The sequence below is a fragment of the Rhinolophus hipposideros genome (genome assembly GCF_964194185.1).
Source record: "Rhinolophus hipposideros genome assembly, chromosome: 10".
NCBI lineage: Eukaryota > Metazoa > Chordata > Mammalia > Chiroptera > Rhinolophidae > Rhinolophus > Rhinolophus hipposideros.
Genome location: NC_138056.1, coordinates 48,384,873 through 48,409,175, shown reverse-complemented (window position 1 = coordinate 48,409,175; position 24,303 = coordinate 48,384,873). Strand labels below are relative to the sequence as shown.

Below are 24,303 nucleotides of genomic sequence, written 5' to 3'. Positions count from 1 at the left end.
AAAGCCTGTGCCTTAACATTATATCAGGTAAAAATCCTTAACTGAGTTGGGGAGGCAAAGGAGTAAGTCGGGGAACAGTACACTGAAAATCCCATTCCAGCACCTAGTATAGTGTAGAGATTCCTGTGCTGCGCTGGGGAGACCTCTCTGGGGGGTGGGGTTGGGGAGCTCCCACACTCCACAACCTTTGTCCTGTGGGTGCAGTGTCTGGCTGAAGGCCTGGGGAGCTGACCAGATATGTTACCCAGTGCCTGGGGCAGGCTTTCCCCAGAGGACTGGAGTGGCTGTGTCGGACACTACACAGGTAATTCACATCTTCTCTGTGCAATGTCTCATTGGCTCTGCAAAGAAAGACACATTTTGTAAGCCAATACTAAGGTGCAGTCCAGTTATCATAGCTCCCTATGAAGAACTCTCGGGCAGCCTGCTTTGTTCCCAGGCTCAGTTATGGTTCCCAAGAGATGGATTTCTGCACAGATCAGATGTGAAAGGAGAGCTTTGAGGAGACAGCTGGTGTCATCTCAAGTGGTGAGGTGTAAGCTTTTTGCCGTCTTGTGGAACTCCTTTCAGGATTATGTCCACGTCTCACTGGGGCGTGAGAAGGACTGAAACAATAGTACTGAAAAGAGCAGAAACACTCTCCATCGCGGTCTTCTTTTCCCCTTTGTTTCCAGCAACATATACATTCTACATTCACTGAGATGGCTTGTTAGCCGTGTTGCCACTTTGGATAGCAGAAGCAACAAGAGTTTTTCAGAATAATGGGATACCTACCCACCTTTTAGACAGTTCCCCTTTCATTGGCACCTCATATTGACCTACTGCACCAATCCCCTTACTCCAAATCCCAAAACATACCTCTTTTCTAGTTTTTTCTATACTGTCTATAATGGCACTATTTTCTACCCAGTCACCAAGCCGATAACCCAGGATTATCCTGGCCTCTCCCTCACCACCCCTACTCCCACCATTACCAAGCTCTGGCACTTTTATTAAATAATTGTCAACTGTGTATTCTTCTCCTCATCTCTACTACCACCACCCTAATCTGAGCTGCCATAATCTTTTATTGGACTACTTCAGTAACTTCCTAACTACTTTAAACCAACTAGGATGCTTTTATTCCACATAAAAAAGAAGACAGAGGTATCGTTATTCCGAGGTAGGTTAATTTACTGGTATAACGTCTTCCAAGGCCCAGGTTCCTTCATCCTTCTGCTCTTATATCCTTAGCATGTTAACTTGTCATCTTGGGTTCATGACCGTCATGATTCCAAGACAGCTACAGCAACTCTAGTGATCACATATAACGGATAATATCCAAAGGTGGAAAAGGGATTGTCATTGTCTTGTGTCTATTTTTAAAAGTAAGAAAAAGCTTCCCAGAACTAGCTTCTTACCCCCAGCAACCAGTGTTTCATTGGCCAGACGTAGATCACATGTCCCAACGGGTAGGGGAATGTGACCTCCATGACTGGAATAAACAAGTCAAGACTTATCGCTTGGATCTAGGACTTAAGGACATATCTACTCAGAGAAATGTAGGTAACATTGGGGTTCTTTAACAAGAAAGAAGTAGAGAAGGGGCTCTAGGGAAGGTAATTGACGATGTCTTGTATATGGTCTCCCCACTTCCACCCGTCTTCTCATCCTTCCTATGTGTATCAGATGTAGCCGCTTTTATAAAATTGCTGTTGGCCCCCTGCCAATAAACCTCTGAAAGTTTTCTATTGACTGTAGTATAAAATCCACACTCCTTTACGGAGGCAACATGGACCCAGAGGCTCTAATGACTGTCTCCCTAGCTGTATTTTGTGTTTCATCCTCTCTAAAGCACCTTCCTTTTCCCTGCCTTGAAAGCTTTCATAACTCCTGCCACCCACTTTCATGGAACCAACTCCTACTTAGCTCTTAGGTCTCAGCTGAGATACTACTTCCTCAAATATTTTCTCACTTCTAGACTGGAGTTATTGTCTTCCATAGCGTCTTGAATTTTTCCTTTAAAATATTTATCATATTATAAATACTTGCTTGCTACTTGGCTTTCATGCAGTTGTAAGTTCTATGAAGGCAGGGACTATTTCTGCCTTTTCTTCATTATCTTTCCAATGCCTAGGTCCATGTCTAAACATAATAGATACCATAAATAAATAATAAACGGGAAAAAAAGAATGAGATTTGATTAAACAGAAACAGAAGCTCCAAAGCTAAGATTTTCTTCCAACTTTTTAATTATGAGGGGTAACAAACATGTAAAAAGAGCACAGAGTTTAGTGATGACAAATTTGGATTCAAATCAGAGAATTGTCACTTACTGGCTGTAGGACCCAGGCAAGGCACATGATCTCTCTCAGCCTCATTTTCCTCATTTAAAAAGGGAGATAATCATACTTATGTCAAGGGGCTTAGTTAAAATTAGAATTTTGTTGATATATTTAGCATAATACATGACCCACATAAAGTAGTGCTTAGTAAATATTTGGTGAATGAATGGGTGGGTGAATGAATGGATGAATGAACGAATAAACAAATGATGGCAAATGTAGATTAGTAAAGCCCCAGAAATACAGATTTTTTTAAGAGGCAGATAGAGGAAGTGGGGCCATAAAAGAAACAGAGAATAAGGAATCCTCCTAAGAACCCCATAAAGTCAATGGGACTGTCCCCATCTCACAGATGGGGAACTGAGAGGGCAGCTCGGTAACTCCAAAGCCCATGCTCTTTCCACTGGACCAGGCAGGACGCCTTCTTCCACAGGCAGTCATTTGCTGTCTTGGCCAATGATATAAACTTTGCTGGCGCCTTGAGAGTTGACCATCTGCTCTGTGTTCCAGCTGAAGCACCACTGCGTGAAGAAGCCGTCGGACCTGTGCAGCATTAACGTGAGCGGGCTGAAGCTCTCCAAGGTGAGGCCAGCCGGCAGAGATGTGATGGGCGAGCCAGACTTCAGGTGGCTCCTGGCTGTTTGTCCATTGGACTTCCACATTCCCTTGGGAATGGGAAGCTGGTCACAAGGGAGTGGGAGGGTCAGACAAGGACCCATTGGGTAGAAACGACATTTAGACACAATCTTTTGCTCTACATTTGGTTTTACCATTGTCCCATGTGAGGTACATGAAAGGAAATAGCCTTATGGAGATGGGTTTGAATTTGCCGTAGAATTTTGTTGGGGTATGATTTATGATGTGACAGTTCCCATCAAAAAGCCTACAGGAGAAATTTCTGTCAGGTTTCATTGCCAGGAGTGGTCATGGTTCTCCCAAGAGGCTGGTTTGTTCTTAACTTACTCTGTGACTCACGCCATGAGGCGTGTTTATCTCTTTGCATTGGCTAACATAACAGGTAGCTCAGAGCCAAATTTGTGACCTACCATCAGCTAATGTATATATAGGATATTATGACATATATTTCTGATTTGTAGGCCTTCCATGGATATGAAGAGAGATTGCTTACATAACGATCCGACAATGAAAATGAATGAACTAGAGCTAAAAGTATTGACATAAATAAATCTCAAAAGAGCTATGTGTATCGACCCAAGGAAATCTCAAAAAATAGTGTTGAGTGAGAAAGGCAGGTTGCAGAATGATATCTATTCTGTATGTATGATTACATTTAATGTATAATTTTAAAACATGTAAATAATACTATAGAGAGTGCCAAAAAAAACGTATACACATTTTAAGAAAGGAAAAAACTGTATTTAAAATTATGCTAATGGTAACCACTTTGAGCACCTCTTATAATAATTGCAGAAGTCAAATGTGACTTGTATTCATCTTTTTTTATTGGTATATATTGAGTATTACGATTTTAATACAGTTTTCCCCTTCCTTAAAATGTGTATAAATTATTTTGGCACCCTCTGTATATATGGTTTATGGATACATATATATGTAATACAAGTATAAAACAGGTGTGGGAATGATAATCACCAATTCAGGATCGCTGTTATCTGTAGGAGAAAGGGAAAAGAATGCAATTGGGGAGGGACATGTTGAGGGTGGGGGGGTCAACTCTGAAATGTTCTGTTTCTTTAAAGAAATTTGAAGCAAAGACAGAAAAAATATTCAGACTTATTAAAGCTGGATAAGGGTTACATGGGTCTTCAGGGCATCATTCACTATACTTTTCTGAACACTCTTTCGAAATGCCTTCCCACAGGCTAAGGAAAAAGACTTCAAGCATTTTCATTGCGTGATTTACATCAATGCCTCAGAAAACCTGTTGCCTCTAGGTGAGCTTTTTTTCTTCCTGAAGACTATCTTCTGCCTCTTGGCCAGCACAGCCAGTCACGCGTGTTAGAACTTGCCTGTCAGCCCATCCACGACTGGCCACGTATCTCTTTTATGGAGTGCAATAAGCTGGCTGCTGGAGTACACACAGACCTGGATTTTAGCCCAGAGTGGACACTACCTACTTAGAACATTTCTCTGTGAGATGTTGCTTCTCTGTTTGTAAATGAAGATAATTCCCTTCGTCTTTTTTCCTCCCCAAGGCAGGATGTCTGGTAGGCTGAGGTGAGAGACATAGAACGTTTTTAAGCGCTAAGAGCTCCCATTGGAGCATAAAGCCTTCTTTTTTATTCAGCAAATCCACAGCGACCCCTGCTGGGTGTCAGGACTGTATGAATGCTTGGCTTATAGAAATGAATGTGTCCGGTTCCTATTCTAGTGAGTCACAGTTTGGTGGGAGTCAAGGGCTCAGACACGGTTACAGCAGAACACAGTAAGTGCAGTCAGTGATAGAAGACATCAGAAAATGCTACACAAGCATATAAGTGGGACATCAACTCAGTCCAGAGTGTCAGGAGAAACTTAAGAGAAGAGAACCTAAGCTGAGACCTAAAAACTGAATAGGAGAGACGCAGGCATTAGAAGGCAAAGGAGGCATTTCAGGTTGACAGAGCAGATGTGGGAGGCAGTGCCCGGTCACGGTCCCTGAAGAGGCTTGGTATGTTTGCAAAGGGATACAGGCAGGAGAGAATGGGGACTAGAAAGGTTGGCAGGGACGAGCTTATCAAGGGCCCTAAGTGACATGGGCTCAATCTCGCAGGCAAAGAGAGCCTCGGAAGGCTTTTAAATAGAGAGGCTCAGCGGCGGCTGCGATGAGGGTTAATCATAGGAGAAAACAGAGGCCAGGAAATCTGGGAGACGGTTTTCTTTTTCCAGGGAGAAGGGGTGAGGCCTGAGCCAGGGCCGTGGCAATAGGGGTAAAGGGAATACAGAGAGAGAGACTTAGGAGAAGATAGGAATAACAGGACTTTGTGACTAATGGGCATGAGGAGAGAGGGCGAAACCAAGGTTATTCACTGAGACAGAGAGCACTAGGGGAGAGGCAGGTTCGGGGAGGAACAGAATGAGTTCGGTTTGAATCCACTGAGTGTGAGGGGTGTTTTGAAAGAAGCATGTGACGAAGTCCCTGACCTTGAGGAAACAGTGCAGTCTGTCAGGAATATGGACTTGCAACACAAAAGCCAACAGGCATATGAAAAGATGCTCAACCTCGCTAATCATTCAAACAGCATTCAGATACTATTTCCTACCTATCACATATGGGCAAAAATGAGGACCGATGGCAGCTGGCGTCGGTAGGGAAATGGATACTCTCGTATTCAGCTGGCAGAAGTGTAATAAATTAGTGCAACATCTCCGGAAGGCAATTTGACAGTGTCTCTTAAAATAGTCATTGCCTTTCCTCTAGTTGCTCCACTTCTAGGAATGCATTCTACAGAAACACACCTGTACAAGGATATTCATTGGAAACGTCCTAAAAGGTCTACCAAGCAGTCTTTTTATTAGTCTCTCCCGACCAGGCTGATGTACAAGCCCATCAGAGGCTTGACACCAGGTTCGCTTAGAAGTTTGTCAGTAATTCCACACAGTGTGCCAGCCCCACGGCATCTGCGCTTCCTCTTCCGTAAAGTCCTCATAGCTTTTCATGTAGCAGTCCATGCAGCCACCCGTGAGCCCTTCTCTGTGGCCCCCAGCTTGGGTCCAAGACAACGAGACTCTCACCGGGTGAATGCAGCAGCCACGCTGCCTTAGAAACCTCCTTCCCCACAGGAGCAAATAGCCATTGTAACACTCCATAGACGTAGCCCCTGGAGTTCCTGCACAGCACATGTCCAACTACAGGAGCCATCACACACAGGGAAGCCCAGCGTTATGGTGCCTCCTCCACATGTTTCTTGCTCATGTATAGTTTCTCCGAGGCCTGTTGTGATTTACCGATCTGAGGTCATTTTCACCACAACAATATTGCCTAGTAACACAGTTACCATACCGTGGGTTTCAGGTTACCAGAGGAACGGGCTAGGCAGTTAACCCAATGTCCAGTTATCATGCAAAAGCGGGAAAGTGCTTTTACCTTTTATCCAGAGAGCCTAAAAACTATTAATAGGGGAATGGTTAAATAAACTAGAGTATATCTATACTATAGAACATAAGTCAGACATTGTCCAGCACAATATGTTTTGAGATGGTGTTAAGGGAAAAAAAGCAGGTTACAGTACAATGTGAATGGTATGATTCCATTTTTATAAAAAGAAGCACATGTGTGTTTCAGTATACACGTAAGAAAAAGTCTGGAGTATATAGGGAACTTTCAGTAGTTATCTCTGGGTGATGAGATTAAATGGAACGATTATTTTTCAGTGTTATTTTTTTTTTTACTTTTTGTGGCATGTTTTACTTTTATAATAAAAAATTACTATTTTTATTATATTTTATTATACATTTTTAAATGGGCTTTGGAGTTAGATGTAGGTTCAGTTCTCGGCCCTTCCACTTACCATCAATTCCAGTTCTAGCAAATCACTTAGTCTAGCTAAGCCTGGAACCCTCAGCAATAGAATGGAAGTCGTAATCCTTATCTTTTAGAGTTGTTAGAGGGTTAGAGGCTATGTATATAAAGCACCTTACACAGTGCCTTGCCTAACCCACTCGGGAGCCTAGTAAATGACCACTGTTAATATCTTTTAAGTCTTTCACAAGCTACAGGTTCTCTCTTTCTCCTCCCCCCTATAGAGGCATTTCACACATTTCCAGCCTTAAAGGAACTGGAGCTTGCATTTAACGGCATCAAAACAGTCTATGTGAAATACGGAGACTTTAAGTTCTTGGAAGTAAGTTGGAGGTAGGGAGTTTTTGGTGCCCACCTGTTTTCCTGTTAGAAATGGGTGTCGGGATCTCTCTCTTCTGCTTACAACTATTGGGAAGGGGCTGTCTGGCCCTTTACCACAGGGCCAGACCCTTGCTTCAGGGCAGTCCTCTGGGGTAGGGTGGTTTTGGTGGTGGTGGCAGGGGTGGCAAATAGATGAGAATATATTACACCCATGGCCCTAGTGCATGGTTGTGGGGAAAAAATGCCAAAGAAGTCTGTGAAGAAAAGTGAATTTCAACAGAGTACAATAGGAAGGAGAATTTAAGGGGTGATCTGAGTCCAGTGGGGGTTCAAGAGCCATGGAGGTTAAGTGCTAGGCACAGTAGATTGGACCAGCTGAACTAGAGAATTATGGACTGATTCCATCCTGGTCTAACTGGGCCCTATTGGTTCCAGTGGGCTTGGATAAGGCAGGCTACAGGCCTAGTCCAGAGGCCCAGAGATGAGTGTGAAATAAAATAGGGCCCCTATGAGTTCTGCAGCCTACACAGCTGTTCTCCAAACCCCCGCTTCAAAAATACAGAAAAATCTGTTTGCATTCTCGGCTTTCTCCTAAGTTAAATTTCCCAGAGTCATGGATTTTCTATGTATGTTCTCATACTTCGAGTTATTCACCTCTTCCACTTCCATGAAAACTTTAGTACTACTTTTCAAAAACAGCTTTTGTAACTACCTGAGAGTCTATATGCTTGGAGAGTAGAGAACAGAGCTGGAGCAAGATGTGGGGCTGGGCATGGGGCCAGGCTCACTCACTGATTGACCGACTCTTCCCCACATGTTGGCCTTATAGTAGAAGTGCTTCCTATTCAAACCTCAGCAAAATATCTGCCTGTCATGAACCTTGAGGTTGACCCCAAGGAGGTGGTCACTTAAATTATTTAATCTGCAAACATCAGTGGTCAGCCATTCTTCACAAAAGACTCACTTAACTTGGTATTGCCAGAGAGAAAGTTGATGTCTTTTACATGCCAAAGGTTTAAAAAGTTTTAACTGCTTGGGATGGCAATCTTCCTGAAAACGGAGTATATATTTTTGCATTCTTAAAAGCATGCTATACTGAATGTGATGGTACCTGCTCTCCGTGGTTTCAAGTTATATTGAGGATAACAGGGATTTCTGTGATTTGAAACAGGAGTCGTCCTCATACTTGTGCAGAAAGCATAGCTCCTGAAAGTCCAGTAAAACCGAAAGAGTCAATTTACAACAACTGATGCAATTTTGTGCTATGTTAGAAACATTTTGTACCAGATGTTAGTCTAGATAGTGGGAAACAGGTTCCAGATGCTCTAGAGATACAGGGAGCCACTACCCTGACCACAAGGTCTGGGAGCGTCTGATGAAATTCCATTTATTCGTTATTTTACTTTTTAAAAAGTAGTTATTGAGCTCCTGTGTGTCGTGCGTGCCAGGCATCTTGACTTCCTCACCCCTACCATTTCAAACCCGGATTTCAAGTGCCAGTGGGCCATGGGGAGGAGACATGACTATAGGCTCAGCTCCCACAGCTGACTAGCTTGGATCTACTGGTTCCTCATGATTGACTTCTTGGAGGCCCTACTTCATCGTTTGATAGCTTCTGATGAAGATTATTCATCCAGCAAACCCAGCCTTACCCAAGGGAATTTATAAAGCAGACCAAAGTCACAATGCAGAAGTTAAATGAGAAGAGCAAATATCTTGGCCAATCATGTGTTTTCACCTCTCTGTGATTTGCAAGAGCTCTCTCTAAGAAAAATAATAAATCTGTCAAATGTCCTGAACTTGCAGCTCATGGTAATGACTACTTTGATGTGTGATAAAATGTGATGTGACTCAGCAGGTACAGTAGCCAGGTTTGGAATCTTCTGCCCTTGTTTGCCAGAAAGGCTGCCAGAGTAGAATTCTTCAGGAGTCAATTTAGAAGAACTTAACTTTGCCATGATTTGATTCCCTGCAACCAGGTCTGAAAAAGGGTCCGCTGGAGCCCTGCCCTGAGAGTCTGGAGACCTCCTTTCTAACCTTGATGCTGCCACTACTGTGGCATACCTTCTTGGCCAAATAACTCACCCTTTCTGGCACTTAAGTTCCCCCTTCTGTCAATTCTGGGCCCTCTGTGAAATTCTGTGATCTGCGATTCTAAGGCTATTCATTTCTTTGAGCTGGCCTTAATTCTATGGAAAGCAAATTTGTACCTAACATTAAATAGCCAAAGCAGCTAGAACAAGGGGCGGCAAACTTTTTCTGCAGGTGGCCAGACGGAAAATATTTTAGGCTTTGTGGTCCATATGGTCATACCTAGTCAACTCTGCTGTTGTAGAAGGAAAGCAGCCACAGACGATACATAAACAAATGAGCAGGGCTATGTTCCAGTAAAACGTCACATAATTTTCACATAATGTTATTCTTCTGTTGATTTTTTTCAGCCATTTAAAAATGTGAAAATCATTCTTAGCTCACAGGCCAAACCAAATAGGCAGCAGGTTGGATTTGGCTCACAGGCCTTAGTTTGCCAACCCCTGAGCTAGAACATGGGTGAAACAGCTCAGTATGGTTTGAACAGAGAGTGAGACACAGTAGAGTGTCTTGATAGATGAGCCAGGAGAGGTCACAGAAGAGAGACTGTGGAGAGCCTTGAAGCCTTGCTAAGGAATTTGAACCTTATCCTCTGGCTAATAGGGTTTGGAACTGAGGAGTAATTGGGTCAGAACTGTATTTTAGAAAAACCTCTATGGCCGCTATATGAAAAATTGGTTGGAGGAACAAGTATGAGAGATGTTAAGGAGGTAAAATCCATTGTCTGTTGACTGCCCACATGTGGGTATGAGGGAGAGAATTTTCCCACCTTCCTTCCTTGTGCTTATCCAAGCTAGCTTTCCAGGTCTTCCTCCTTGAAGGCTTCTCTTTGCCCCTGCCAAGTGGGATGACCCCTTTGTGTGAAATCTCAAAACTTGGAATTTGCTGCTGGCGTCATGAACCTGGCACTCATTAGGTGCTTGGCACCTGTCATGGCCTGTCCAGTCTTATCACCCTCTCTCTTATGACATGGACTCTAGGTAGTCATATCCAGGTCATTTGCAGTTCTTGGAACCAGAAAGGTTGCCTCCTGCCTCCTGGCTTCTATCCATGCCACGTGCTACACTGGATGCCTTTTTGCTCCTAACAAAATACCAACCAGTCTCTGAGGACAGCTCAAGCTCTGTGAAGTTCACCTGGACCTGGTAGAGCTTACCATTCCTTCCTTGTGCCCCCATTTGGTCTGTGCTCAGACATCGCTCCCAGCAGCATTGCTACTTAACAGACACATACATGTATCTAGCTGCCCGGCTAGGCTGTGAACTGTTGGAAGGCAGGACTGGTTCAAAGTCAGCCTTCAGTATAGGGGCCCTGAATGCAGGGATGGTGGCGATGAGGATGACAGCCAACATCAAACATTTCCTGGTACCAGATGCCATGCTTAAGATAAAGGCTTTCCCTACACAGTGCCTCATAAGAGCCCATTATTATTTCCACTTTATAGATAAGGAAGCTCAGGTTAGGTAATTTGCCCAAGATCACACAATTAGCCAGGTCTACAGAGCCCATTGATTCATTACTACAGTGGAGTCAGACCAAACCTGGTCCTCTGGCCTGCAATGCCCCGCAGTCAGTTGTATGGATACTTGTACCCCGACAAAGTCTGACTACGTAACACTTAAGTGGCCAACCACAGACCTTGCTCCTGCACCAGCTGGTAAGGCGCTGAAACCAGCCCCATCCAACAGGCTTCAAAGGGTGTTGTAGGTGGAAGGGAAGCAGGCGTGTACATAAGAGCTAAAGTGAATGTCTAGAAAGGCTCCGAAGAGAGAGAACGAAGACTGGGCTGACATCATTTATCCCAATTGCCTTGGTCTTTTAGAGAAACTCAGTTTCCTGACTGGCCCCCTGACCCCAGTCAACTATCTCATTAATCTAGGTGGTCGTTTAGAAGGTGGTGGATGATGGGGTGACAGTTTGGGTCATTGTCCTCATAAGCCAGTTCATTCCAGCTGATTTTTTTTTTTTATGTGTACCTACTAGCCAGGTCCTAATCTAGGTTATAAGATCCAGAGATAGAGCGGCATGGCCCTTGCCCTCAGAGAGTTTATGGTCTAGTCCACCACTGTGTGCAGGACTCTGCTAGGCCCATCCATGTACCAATATTCCCATTCCTCAGACACCTATCCAGCTTCCGCAGATACCAGGCCGACTCTGAGAAAGACCCCCAGAGCAGTGTAGATAAAGCATCTCAAAGTCAGAGGAGGAAGAGATTCCATCTGGCTGGAGAATTAGGAAAGATTTTATAAGGAGGCAGCTTTTGAGCTGGTCTTTTGGGGCTTGGATTGAGAAACATGGAAAAAGGGCATTTCTGATTGAGTGAAAAGCTCAAGCAAAGATCGGGGTGAGGCAAGGAATGGGGAGGAGTCACCTTGGCCAGCACCCAAGGATGAACAAAGGTTTGCAGTGGGAGCTAAGGCTGGCAAACAGGTTGGTAACTGACTCTAGTAGACCTTAAATGTTAACCCAGAGAGTCAGGAGGGTTTTAGCCTCTGGGGGTCTCCTGGAAGGTTAAAAAAAACGTAGCTAGCTTCTGCCTCCTGTGAAAACATCATTGTCACGCATCGTGTTTCTGTTCCCCCATCTTTTATCTTTGCACCGTAGTTCCTGGACCTCTCCTTCAACAGCCTGACTGCGGAGGCCATCTGTGATCTGGGGATTCTGCTACACCTCCGTGTCCTGCTCCTCACAGGCAACGGGCTCACCTCCTTGCCACCGAACCTGGCTGTCGCAGAGCAGTAAGTCCTACATCCCAGACTCCACCCCACGTGTTCCCTCGTGAACCTTTGTCTGGGCACAGTGTCCAAGGAAATAGTCCATAGCAGCTCAGAAGTTCTGTAAAGATAGGCTGAGTGCTCAAAGTAGAGAGAATGCCACCTACTGAAGCTCCCAGAAAAGGCAACCATGGGAGCAGGGCCCTGAAGGATGGGGGGGGCCTCAGCTAGGTGTCCCCCACTCCTCTGTGCTATTAGGAGAGAAACAGGTGTCTGGCTAGTCACTTTCCCTGCCTGTGATTGGTTTTTGGTTAAATGTAGATATTGTTCTCACCAGACTATTCCCTTTCACGAACGCTCTAAATAAGCTTTCCATATTCCCATTCTGCACGTATGCTGAGGCCATGCCTTCTGGCCAGAGGTTTATGGTATCTTAATAATAGTAACACATATGTGGTGCTTACTATGTGCCAGACACTGTTCTCAGCACTTAACACATATTAACTCATTGACTCCTCACAACAACCCTACAAGGTAGGTGTCCTATTATTATTCCAATTTTATAGACAAGGAAATCGAGGCACAGACAGGTTAAATAACTCACCCGGAGTTACAAAGGTAATAAGTGGCAGAGCCAGGATTTGAACCAAGTCGATCTGACTCCAGAGAGCACACTTACATGACCATTACATTCTCTTTTTATGTAGATTCCGTACATACTCCAAAGGCTAGCTGAGATCTTCCTCCTTTCTCTATCAGAATAAATGTACAGTTCAATGGCATTAGGTACATTAAAATTGTTGTGCAACCATCACCACCATCCCTCTCCCGAACTCTTTTAATCTTGTAGAAATTCCATTAACTTTGACTAATGGACATGACGCTTCTGAGAAGACCAACACATAATTCCCTGTATTCTATACATTCTCCTTTTTGTCCTCAAAGTATAACAGTAATCATATCTACTTTTGACAATCACTATCAATCACCCAGCCAACATAGGAAACCCCTCTTTTCCTGCCTATTAGTTCAATGGAATGAGGAACCCAGGGGGCCAGTAGCAAACTCAACTTCCAGTTAGATGGAACTATTCTTGTGTCCCCTGGAAAAGCATTGTTTCTTAGGAAACTAAGACCTCTAACTCAGAAGTGCTCAAAGTTGCAGGAATGAGAAGCAAAAATGCTGCAGGTGAATCATGAAGTATACTCGTAATTGTAAGAGGAGCTGCTCTCATTTTCATTCATTAACTCCTAGACCCTTTGTTTTGGCTGTGAGGCTTTCAGCCTCTCCACCACTTCTTGAATGAATCAGCACACAACCCTAGGGAAAAAGTGGCCCCAAATATTGCATGAACTCCTATGCGTTTCTTCTTCCAAATCTTGCCCCCCTCCCCAATTTTTTTTACAGCTGGTTAGTTTCCAGATACCTTAAAGAAAATTGTTTTTGATGTAAATATTTTGTCTGGATTTTTTAATCTACACTCAGGGAAGAGTTGACTATTATTATTATTATTATTATTATTATTATTATTATTATTATTTAATTGGGGAATATTGGGGAACAGTGTGTTTCTCCAGGGCCCATCAACTCCAAGTCATTGTCCTTCAATCTAGTTGTGGAGGGCACAGCTCACAGTGGCCCATGTGGGAATCGAACCAGCAACCTTGGTGTTATGAGCATTGTACTCTAACCAACTGAGCCATCAAGCTGCCCCAACCCACATTATTTAGTCTGCAATACCATAAACCTTCCCACTTATTTTGGCCAGGTGCCTAGAGGCACTCAGTATGGAACCATTTTAAACTAAACTAAACTAGCTTGATATTTTCTGAATTACTCTGATGATACAAACTTGGGCTATACTTTTGTAAGAGGACCAGTCTGCCTCCCCACTTCCCTTTATTTACTCCAAGGCAGCCTTGCCCTGGCTGTGGGATGAGGGGAATGGGTGTAGTTCTGGTTCACTCTCCCCTGAGGGTGTGTCTCTTTAGGATCCCAGGTTCAGGTAGGGGGTCTCCAATTACATGCCCCTCCTTCTGTTTCCACAAGATCAGCTAATATCCGGGAGGCAAAAGTGGCTTCTTCTGCTCAGTTTCTGTCTCTGGATTATTAGATTTTGGCATACTACTACTCCCTTCCTCTTTTCACATCTCCTACATGTTTTTAAAGGATAGATCTTTTTTGTTTTTATATTTTATTCATTATTCTCGTTGTTTTCAGTGGAAAGTCTTGTTACATAAAGTAAGGCAAGTCTCCACCACTCTGCACTTCTATTTCCTTACATATGAGATAGGGAAAAGAAATGTACTCCTACTTACATCAGAATCAATTGAAATAATTGTGCTTTGAAAGCCGGGAGGCTCCGGACAAACACTATTGTCATTTTCTTCTCCCTCATCTGTCCACACTCCTCTGTGGATTCCTCTTCTTTGCCAACCTCTTAAATGTTGGTAGTCCCAGCTGTCCTCTCAACCCACTGTTTCTCTTAATCGTTATACTCTTATGGTCTCATCCCCCCACAAGTCTTAGTTATTTCTCTACCTCACTTCTGTCTTCTGAGCTCATACATCCTACTCATCATACCAAACTCATCACACACGTGGCCACATCCAAATCTCCTCCTCCTGTGTCCCTGGCCTCTGTGGTAGTCACTGCTCTCCATCCACTGTGCGGTGGCCCAGGCTAGAGACCCGAGCACCAGCCTGAATTCTTCCCTCCCTCACGCCACATGTCCATTCAAACACCAGATGCCATGAACTGTACTTCCTAAAATGTTCTCAAATTTGCCTGTTTCTGTTAGTCTCCTGTTTGGTCTGAGTCTCCAGTTTCTTTTTTTTTTTTTCAATCTTGCAGTTACCCCAGTGGGAGTTTTTATATTGTCTTTACAATAACAATCTATTAATCAAATTTATATATTATGATACATAATGAATTAATAAGACAGAGTCATATTACTGCAAAATAGGTATAACATAAAGCAGAAAGGACAGCAACTGTTAACATTTAAAATATAAATACGTATATAACTGCATATAACATTTTCTTTTCATGAGTCTCCAGTTTCTTACCTCCCAACCTATCCTTCTTACTATCAGCCAGAGCGATGTTTTTGAAACGCACATCTGATTCTCCCACCGCCCTTTCTCCGCCCTACTTACAAGTCCTTCAGCAGCTTGCAGGTGTTCTAAAGATAAACTCCATTAGCATTGATTAATCACAAGGCTTTTCATGGCCTGACTCTGCCTCCTTCCTCATCCTCCTTTCTCGCCACCTTTTCCCGTTTCACGATATATCTCATCTATTCTGAACTATTTGCGTCTCTGTTTCCGGATAGATTGCACTATTCTCTCTATGTGGGTGCGTGAGGGGAACCGTGCTTGACCTACTCCATCTTTAGACTGCTCTCTTACTTGTTTTGACTGACAGCTGATACTTTAGCTCCCCCATTAGGCCTATTCCCTTTCCCCTTGGACCACACAATTCTGCTCTCTCAGGCTTGACCAACATAAAGCAGAGGGTGACTGTTACCTCCTTTTTTCTCATCACTGTGTTCCTAACGCCACCTAAAAGAGCACTATTTTTTTAGCAGCCACATCATAAGTCCTGCTTTTACACAGGCAAGCTGTTAATCCATGTCTCCTTCATTCTGAGTTTGGCATGGTGAGTTTTCTGTTTCTTATCACAGACACTGATGTGACCTTTGAACGGACATTAGAACTTGCTAAATTTCATCTTGTTTGCCGCAGCCCTTGGTTCAGTCTGTTGAGCTATATTTTTAGCCAGTCTTACAATCCCCCTTCATTATAGGTTGGTGCAAAAGTAACTGCGGTCTAAAAGGTTAAAAATAAATGCAAAAACCGCAATTACTTTTGCACCAACCTAATAGGAGCTAGAGGAACTGACCAGGCCCAGAGACGCTCAACACCAGCAAGAACTGACACAGCAAGCAAAGTAACAGCAGCCCGAGAACCAGGGCTCAGGGCTCCTCATCCCTGTTCCCATGCTGCTTCTCATGTGACACATGGATTTCCCCTCCCTGAATACAGCCATGGGGGCATGCTTTAGCTTCTAAAAAAATTAAGTAAAACCTATCAGATTTTAGATGGTATTAATTCCTGTACATAGGTTGGTACAAATGTAATTACGGTTTAAAGGGTTAAAAATAATTGCAAAGAGGCCAACCAGATGGCTCAGGCCTTTGGAGCTCCAGGCTACTAACCCTGAAGGCTGCCGGTTCAATTCCCACATGGGCCAGTGGACCCTCAACCACAAGGTTGCCAGTTTGACTCCCCCAAGGCTTGGTGGGCTGTGCCCCCTGCAACTAAGATTGAACACGGCACCTTGAGCTGAGCTGCCTACCAGATGGCTCAGTTGGTTGGAGCGCGGGCTCTCAACCACAAGGTTGCCGGTTCGACTTCCGCAAGGGTTGGTGGGCTGTGCCCCCTGCAACTAGAAAACGGCAACTGGACCTGGAGCTGAGCTGCGCCCTACACAACTAAGACTGAAAGGACAACAACTTGAAGCTGAACAGTACCCTCCACAACTAAGATTGAAAGGACAACAACTTGACTTGGAAAAAAATAATAAAATTTAAAAAATTATAATTGCAAAAACCGCAATTACTTTTGCACCAACCTAATATAAAAATCAGCCCCTCTCGGAACAGCTGGAAACCTTGGATGCTCCACTATTAACAGATTCCTGCCACTACGAAGAGCTTTTCTCTCCAAATTGCCGTGGGAAGGGCTCGGTAGGAGAGCCCGATGCTTTCCTCTGAAGCCTTGCATCTTGTCTTCCTCACCCACATATTGACTGCCCCTCACCCCCATTTTAAGATTTCTGTTTTGGAGACGAAATGAAACTTTTCTATGTTATGATTACTGTGAAACTTCAAAGACAAAGCACTGTAACTTGTCACAAGAGACAGGACAGAGCCAGCCTCTCCATTATGGGGTGTGAGAGGAATTTTTTGAAGGCTTATTTTTTAGCTGTTTTATATTTCACTGGAGTAAAATAAAGATTGGCCAATGAACTATAAATCAACAGAGCTGCTGTGCACCGGCCTGTAACTGCTTTCGGGTAGAAATGAAAAATTCAGTGTATGAAAGTTGGTCCTTTCAGGAAGAGGAAAAGAGTCATCTCTGACCTTGAAATAGCACGAACAAAGGCTTCTTTCCTTCTCTGTTGAGTGTCTCTGGAACTGTATCTGTTCCCTACTCTGGGAATAGTTTCCCACCAACCATATCTGAAACCACATCTGACCTGTGCCATTTTGAGTCGGAACTGTCATGGTTCTAATCTACCCAAGTCCATCAGTATTAGAGTAACAGTAAAGGAGAACATTTACTAGGAGAACATTGGGGAATCTCACAGCCATGCTTTAGAGACATACTGAGTGGAAGTCCTGAGCATTATGGGGGTGCCCGGAAGTCCTGTCTCTCAGGACTTCTGCTCCTCTCTATGACTCGCCTCATTTTTCTTTACAAGTGAGCGGTTCCCATGATGGGAAACATGACTGCCCAGAGCTTCTACATATAGAATAGCATTAGCCATAAAGAGATCATTTTTCTCCCTGCCCCTCTCCCTCTCACTGTGGGTAAGAGCACAGTAAATTCCCTCTCTATTCTTCATAGTTTAGCTAAACATTGCCTTCCCTAGACCCCCGCCATCAGAGGGGGCGACTTCCACCGAGCTTTGTACCTATGTGTCGTGTGTCCACCTCCTGCACAAGACTGTAGACACGGGAGGGGAGGGAGATGTTCTTTCTCTCTTTGTATTCCCAGGACCTAGCTCCGTAAATGTCTGTTAAAGAAATTCATGAGTGTGAATGGACGAATGAATGACTATATCCCCTCTCTAAACTCACCTTTGAAATATTCCTAACTTTGGGGGTACTGTTTTAGTCCTTTGGGACTTTTGAACTCACTGTCTATCTTCATCAAGCTCTCTCTGGTCCAGGCAACAGCTACCCTTCCATATCCCCACCCTTTCCTCCACATGGAGCTTAAAGATGTGATGTGAAAGGTGGGTGCTGCAGAAAAGGGCCCAGGTTTCGAGTCAAGCCTGAGCTCCCACTGTCTAGCTATAAGACTTTAGGCAAGTCACTCTGAGTTTCCTCATCTGAGGAGGAGGTGATACTTGTCCTCCTCAGTGCTGTTCTGAGATGACATATATGAAACACCTAACACAATACCAGGGGTTTGGTAGGCTCTGAAGAAATGTTACTTTCCCTTCCTCTTGTTGTTTGTGGCTTATATGTATTTGTGACTGGATGTGTGAGTGTGTTTGTGTGTGTGTCACGCAGGGGACCCTGCTCGCTGCGCCATTTGTTATGCGGGGCATCCGGCGGGGTGGCCTGTGGGGTCTCTGCTCCCCATCCCAACATAAGAACTCAGGACATGGTGAGGCCAAAAAGGAACACCCACGGGGCCATAGGTAGGGAAGTCATACCACTATGGTCTCACTGGAGGCTGGGTTTACACGACATGCGACCTGCTGTCCGCTTTGCTGCCAACCGACCAACTCTCCTCGACTCTCCTTACTCTCCTTCAGTCTCCTCCTTCACTCTCCTCGGCTCCCCTCCGTAGCCGCGGCAGTTATATCAGTGACCAATGGCTTAATGGCTACAGCTGATGGCCAACCAGCCACAGCTGACGGCCATCCACTATCCGAGCCAGCACCTCTCCACATGAGGCCGAGAGCCTGGAAACTGCTTTCTGGGGCTCTGTCCCCACAGTGTGTATGTGGGCGTATGGAGGGGATGGAGTTGGAGAGAGGAATGAAAACATGATTTGAGTCATCTGCCTTTGTGTACATAAAAAGAATTACCTAGGCCTTCTCCACCTGGGGACAAATATGAGGTCAAATTAATGGTCGTACCTATTAATAAAATGCCACTATTTCCTGCTCCACCTGTGTGACTCAGGACCTCAGCCTGTTAAATCCCACTCTCAGGTGTTTCTGGGAATCCTCAAAGAGTTTGAGTTTAAAAAGAGACTTTCCATCCTTACTGATGTGTGCATTTTATGACATTACTTTAGAGGAGCGCCTCAGTGCAGCCAGCCTACCTTACCCCCCTCGGGGGCAGAGCTGTGGCCCTTGCCGAGGGCATTGTCTCCGGGTTCTCCCGTGGTTACCAGTCATTGGGGCGATACTGCATACTGGGTGTCTGCCCTGATCCCAAAATGTGCAGTGCTCTTCCCGCAGAGTGCTTCCCCTCAACTCAGTTTATGCCTCCTTCACTCCCGTGTTTTCCATGAGCACTACCAGTTCCCCCCACGCCGCACCCCCCACCGCTGCCATCCTGCCCCAGCCAGTCTCACTGAGTCTGTCAGTGAATGTGTGCAGCCTTTCTCTATCCAAAAGACCGTGTATGTGAGTGGGGTTGTGGGAAGGGTCATTCGGGGAGAGAACTGCATCGCCCTGTCTGCACGAGAGAAGTTCCCCAGCTGGTTAGACCGCTTGCTGGTTCCCTGTCCTCCGTTTCTTCCTGGGGATGATGACCTCTTGCTCTTGCTCCTTACCCAAGATCCTTGTACTCGCAGGGAGGCATCTGTAACATCGCTGACAAGCAAGAGGTACCTCCTGAGATTCCCAGCGCTGGAGACACTGATGCTCGATGACAACAAACTCTCCAACCCCACTTGCTTTGCCAGCCTGGCGGGGCTCAGGAGGTAAAGCCACAGCCTCTCTCTGCAGGGTCCTCTGTAACCCCCAGCCCTGCTCACACCCTGGGTGCTGCTCTGGAACAAAAGCCCAGGTTTAAACTCCAGTTCTACTACCTACCTCTGCTGTGTGGCCATGGGTACGTCATTTCTCCCCTCTGAGCGTTAGCTCAGCCAGAAGAGTGGGGCATCAGTAAGGGCATTTCTGATTATGTGACTGGATTAGAAGCGGCAAAGAGAAAGGAGGGTAGGAGGAGACAGGATCCTAACCCTGAGAGAGGAGACAGGAAAAGACAGAATCAGAAAGTTAAGTTTAACTGCTATTTGGCTCAAGTAATGAAAGTGCTGGCATTTCAATGGTGAAGCTTTAGATCCCTAGAAAATTTACTTTGGATTTAGCTACCATTTACTGAATACTACTTTGTGCCAGGCCATTTTCACTGTCTCCTTTAATCTTCACAAGAACCTTGAAAGGTGAATAAACATCATCCCTGCTTTAGAAATGGGGATATGGAGGCCCAGAGAGGGTAAGTCACTGGCTCAAGGTCACACAAGAGGACTAAGTGTCCAAGACTGATTCCGTGTTCCTTCCCTAAAGTTGCTTGCTAAATGGCCCTGAGGTATAATTATTTCTGTGATTCTGTATTCACTTTCCTGAACTGAAGACTGAAGAAGTTAAACCTGGACCAAAACAGGATTTTCCGGATCCCGTACCTACAGCAGGTTCAGCTCCGCGACGGGTCGGGGAATTGGGTTGGAGACATGGGGAGTTCTCGGAAAGGGCCCCAATCCGTGCTGCAGCCCAAGTCATGGATGTTTGAGGCCTCAGAGGAGCAACCAGATTATACTGTACTGCCCATGAAAAAGGATGTTGACCGGACAGGTGAGTGATGCTCTGTGGTCCAGAGTCTCTAGCCCCAGGGTGGGAGTACGCTTCTGAGGGTTTATTCTGAAAGTCTGTGGCTCCTAACTGGTTCTCGGTTAAGATGCTTTTCAAGTCTGGTCAAAAGTTGAGTTTTTCAAATCTCAAGTAGTAAGAAACTCAGAGGTAAGGTTTCCAGAGATGGTTAATTCTGGGGGGCATTAATATTCTCAAGGGCCTCAGTTTCTTTCCATCCTCCTTTCTGCCATCCTTGGCCCACTTGCTTGTCCTTGTAGGCTGGTTCCCATTGAAGTCTCAAGACTTCAATGGCCCCCACTGTGCCAAGGATTGCAGCCAGATGGCAGCAGGCAGAGGCAAACAAGGAAAGAAATGGCACATTTATTATTAAACCCAAATCCCTTTAACACATGAGTATATTTCTGGGTTGTATATTCTGCTCCACTAATCTAGTTATCCATTACGGTGCCAATACCACTGGTTTTTTTTTCTTTAACATTTATTTTAAATTGAGAAATAACTTACCTAGAGTAAAATATAGAAATATTGTGTAGAGCTTGAACTTTTCCCTACATGCACTTTTTTAACCACCATTCATATGACAATATAGGACATTTCCAGCATCCCATGTGGTCAATACCTCCTCCCAGAATAACACCGTTCTGACCACCATCACTATAGAGTTTTGCCTGACTTGAAATTCATGTACTGTTGACCCTTGAACAACGCGGGTTGTGGCTTAAAGAACAGAAATTTATTTTCTCACAGTTCTGGAAACTAGATATCTGAGATCAAGGTGCCCGAAGTTTGGTTTCTTTTGAGTGCTGTCTCCCTGGCTTATAGATGGCTGCCTTCTTGCTTTGTCCTTACCTGGTGTCCCTCTGTGTTGTCTGTATTCTAATCTCCTTTTTTTTTTTTTTAATGGGAAGACCATTCATATTGGATTAGGACCTATCCTAATGACCTCATTTAACCTTCATTACTCCTTTAAAGGTTCCATCTCCAAATACAGTCACATTCTGAGGCCCTGGAGGTTAGGGGTTCATATGAATTTGGGGGGACACAATTGAGCCCATAACAGCCAATCTATTGAATTTTACCTTATGGTTTATACCTTTGGATTTTTTATTTAAGAAGTATCTCCCTTTCTCACAGTCACAAAGATAGTTTCCTATTCTGTGTTGCTTTTCATTTTGCTGTTTGAATGATTCTTTCAAAGACAGTTTACAGGTAGTAGATTTTCTGAGCCCCTAAATTATTCAAAATCACCTTTATCTACTTGAATGCCAGTTTGATTGAATAGAGAATTCTAGCTTTAAAATAATTTTCCCTTAACACTTTGATGATATTACTCCATTGCCCCCTAGATCCATTGTTGCCACTGAGAAGTCTGATGCCAATCTGATTCTCACCTCTTTGTAGGAAACCGACCTTTGCTCTCTGGAATCTCTAAATATATCTCTTTTGTCCTTTGGAAGTTTTACTAAGATGCATTCACGTGTGCAGCTCTTTTTGTTTATGCCATTAGGTACTGTAAGGGTTCTTTCCATCAAAGATGTGTGGTTTTGTTCACCGTGGAGAAATCTTCTTTAATTTCCCCTTTTCATTCTCTTTGTCATCTCTGTCTGAAATTCCGTCAGATGCTGAAAGCTCTGGATTTACCTTCTATTCCTCTTTTCTGCTAACTTTATATTTCTTTGCCTCTTTGCACTGCATTCTGAGAGAGTCTTTCAGCTTAGTCTTTCAGTTTATGAATTAGCTTTTCAGAGGTGGCTGGTTAGCTCAGTGAGTTAGAGCGTGTGCTACTGACACCAAGGTTGCCGGTTTGATCCCTTCATGGGCCACTGGGAGCTGTGCCCTCCTTAAAAAAAAAAAAAACACCAAAAAAAGAACTGAATTAGCTCTTCAACTGGGTCTCTTTATTCATCCAGCACATTTATTAAGTCTTTTATTTGATTGTCATATTTTAAATTCAGAAAATGGATAATAGCTTTTGTTTTAAGAATGAAATAGCCTTTTTAATTTCTCAGAGGATACTAATTATTCTATTTCAAAGTTTTTATTCTTTTTATTAACTAAACTCTGATGTGTTTCGTTTGCAGATGCTGGTTCTTCTGTGTTTTTTTTTTTTTATATTTCATGACTTTTTTTTCACAGTGTTAATTTTCCTCAACTATTAGGAGAGTCTTAATTATCCATCTTTTTGTTGAACAACCCCCAATCAGGACCTTAGAATGCAGGTTCTGTTCTCTGGGGCTGCTTTCTGAGATTGTGGGGAGCGGCTGGGACCTGTGTTCGGGCTGAGCGTGCTGCACCTCATCTTTCTAGACACGGGGGCATTCTCTCCTCAGCACCCACACTGGGACCATGGCCCATCCTCCTAAGTCCTACTTTGTTCCTTGCACAAACCTTTCCCGAGCTCCCTTCCAGCCCCTTGTCACAGGAGAAGTTATGCCATATGGTGTGCCACCCCTATGATTGTTTACTTCATTTTTTGGTAACCTCTCTCGGTATGATATTAACATGTGGAAGGGGGCTCGTTAGCCAGAGCGAGGGTGGGTGAGTGGCACCTGTGCAGGATCTAATCCAGCAGGTGCTTCGATGTATTAGGCTGCGCTCAGCTGTTTATTGGCTCATCTCCTTCTGATGGTCCCAAGAGTGAAATCACTCTGCAGCCTCTTCCTTAGTTGTGCTGCTGGTTATTCTTAGTCTCTCTCCTGAAGTCGCTGTCTTGATACGTTCTATTTCTACTAATAACAAATAGTATTTTCAAATCTTCTGCCAGAATATCTTTTCCGTTCATCTCTCTTTTTTAAGACAGTTGACTTGCCTTCTGATGGGTATTGACTGCCCATTGGTTCCGAGGCTAGAACGAGGTTGTGTGCTGCCAAGTCAGTATGGATGACATACAGTGAGGGAGGGGCACAGAGGAGCATGAGATAAGATAGGAAAAGTAGGCAGCGGCCAGGTCAGGCAGGACCTCAGAGGCCTGGCCAAGGACTTTGGATTTTATTTTAAGTGCCAAGGGCTTACTACCTGACAGATGTCACAGCCAGCTCCTCTCCCCAGCTGGCACTGCTGAGGACCAGTGAGGACCCCCACCCAGTACACAGTGGGAGGCAGACCCAGACCCTGGCCTCTCTGGGGTTCACTCCATGCTCTCACCAACCTTTGTTCTGTTTCTCTTTTGTTTCAGAAGTTGTGTTCTCATCTTACCCTAGATTTTCCACCTCAGAGGTAGGAACTGCGTGTTTTATATTTGTGTCCTTGAATTAGAACATTCATTTTAATAAACAAAAACAAGCTAGTGGAGCCATGAGAGACATTTATATATATCACGCTGAGGAAGCCCATTCATTGAACAGTCTTCACTGAGGACCTCCCACAGGCCACATGCGGCGCAGGCCCGTGGAGAAGCCATGGGGGACAGATGACAGGTCCCTGACCTCACTAGGCCCCAGCCTGGCTCTCACTGTGCTCAGATGCTGCTCAGTAGGCCAAGGTTGCTGCCTCAAGTGGTCAAGCTGGCACTGAAGTGAGGCTGCCCCACGATGGACCCCAGGATCTCCTCAGGAGAGCCCCCAAAGCGAGTGGTCCTTGCCAGATACACCACTACCCAGGGCCTAATCCTCGGTGTCACTGGCTTAGACACTTTACTTTCGTCAGCCTTCAGGAAACCCGTTTTTCTCTCCAGGTACATGCTCACTACCCAAGCGCACAATGATTGAGGCATGAAATGTTGGTTTGTCATTTATAATACGAAGTACACATTAGTCAATTAATGGAGCCTGAAACAGCATCCAGTTCATCTGTACCCAATCATTAACCC

The 24,303-nt window shown here is 44.5% G+C and overlaps 2 protein-coding genes across 2 annotated transcripts in view; one reads left to right on the top strand and one right to left on the bottom strand.

Moving 5' to 3' along the window:
- XRRA1 (X-ray radiation resistance associated 1) overlaps positions 1 to 24,303 on the top strand; it is a 51,713-nt gene that overhangs the window by 11,437 nt on the left and 15,973 nt on the right. The window contains exons 5-11 of the mRNA XM_081061880.1: positions 2,835 to 2,906; positions 4,165 to 4,237; positions 7,029 to 7,126; positions 11,821 to 11,954; positions 19,475 to 19,603; positions 20,260 to 20,477; positions 23,671 to 23,711. Coding sequence (XP_080918006.1) covers positions 2,835 to 2,906; positions 4,165 to 4,237; positions 7,029 to 7,126; positions 11,821 to 11,954; positions 19,475 to 19,603; positions 20,260 to 20,477; positions 23,671 to 23,711 — 765 coding nt within the window. The remainder of the gene's footprint in view (positions 1 to 2,834; positions 2,907 to 4,164; positions 4,238 to 7,028; positions 7,127 to 11,820; positions 11,955 to 19,474; positions 19,604 to 20,259; positions 20,478 to 23,670; positions 23,712 to 24,303) is intronic.
- SPCS2 (signal peptidase complex subunit 2) overlaps positions 1 to 24,303 on the bottom strand; it is a 67,642-nt gene that overhangs the window by 28,155 nt on the left and 15,184 nt on the right. The window lies entirely within an intron of this gene.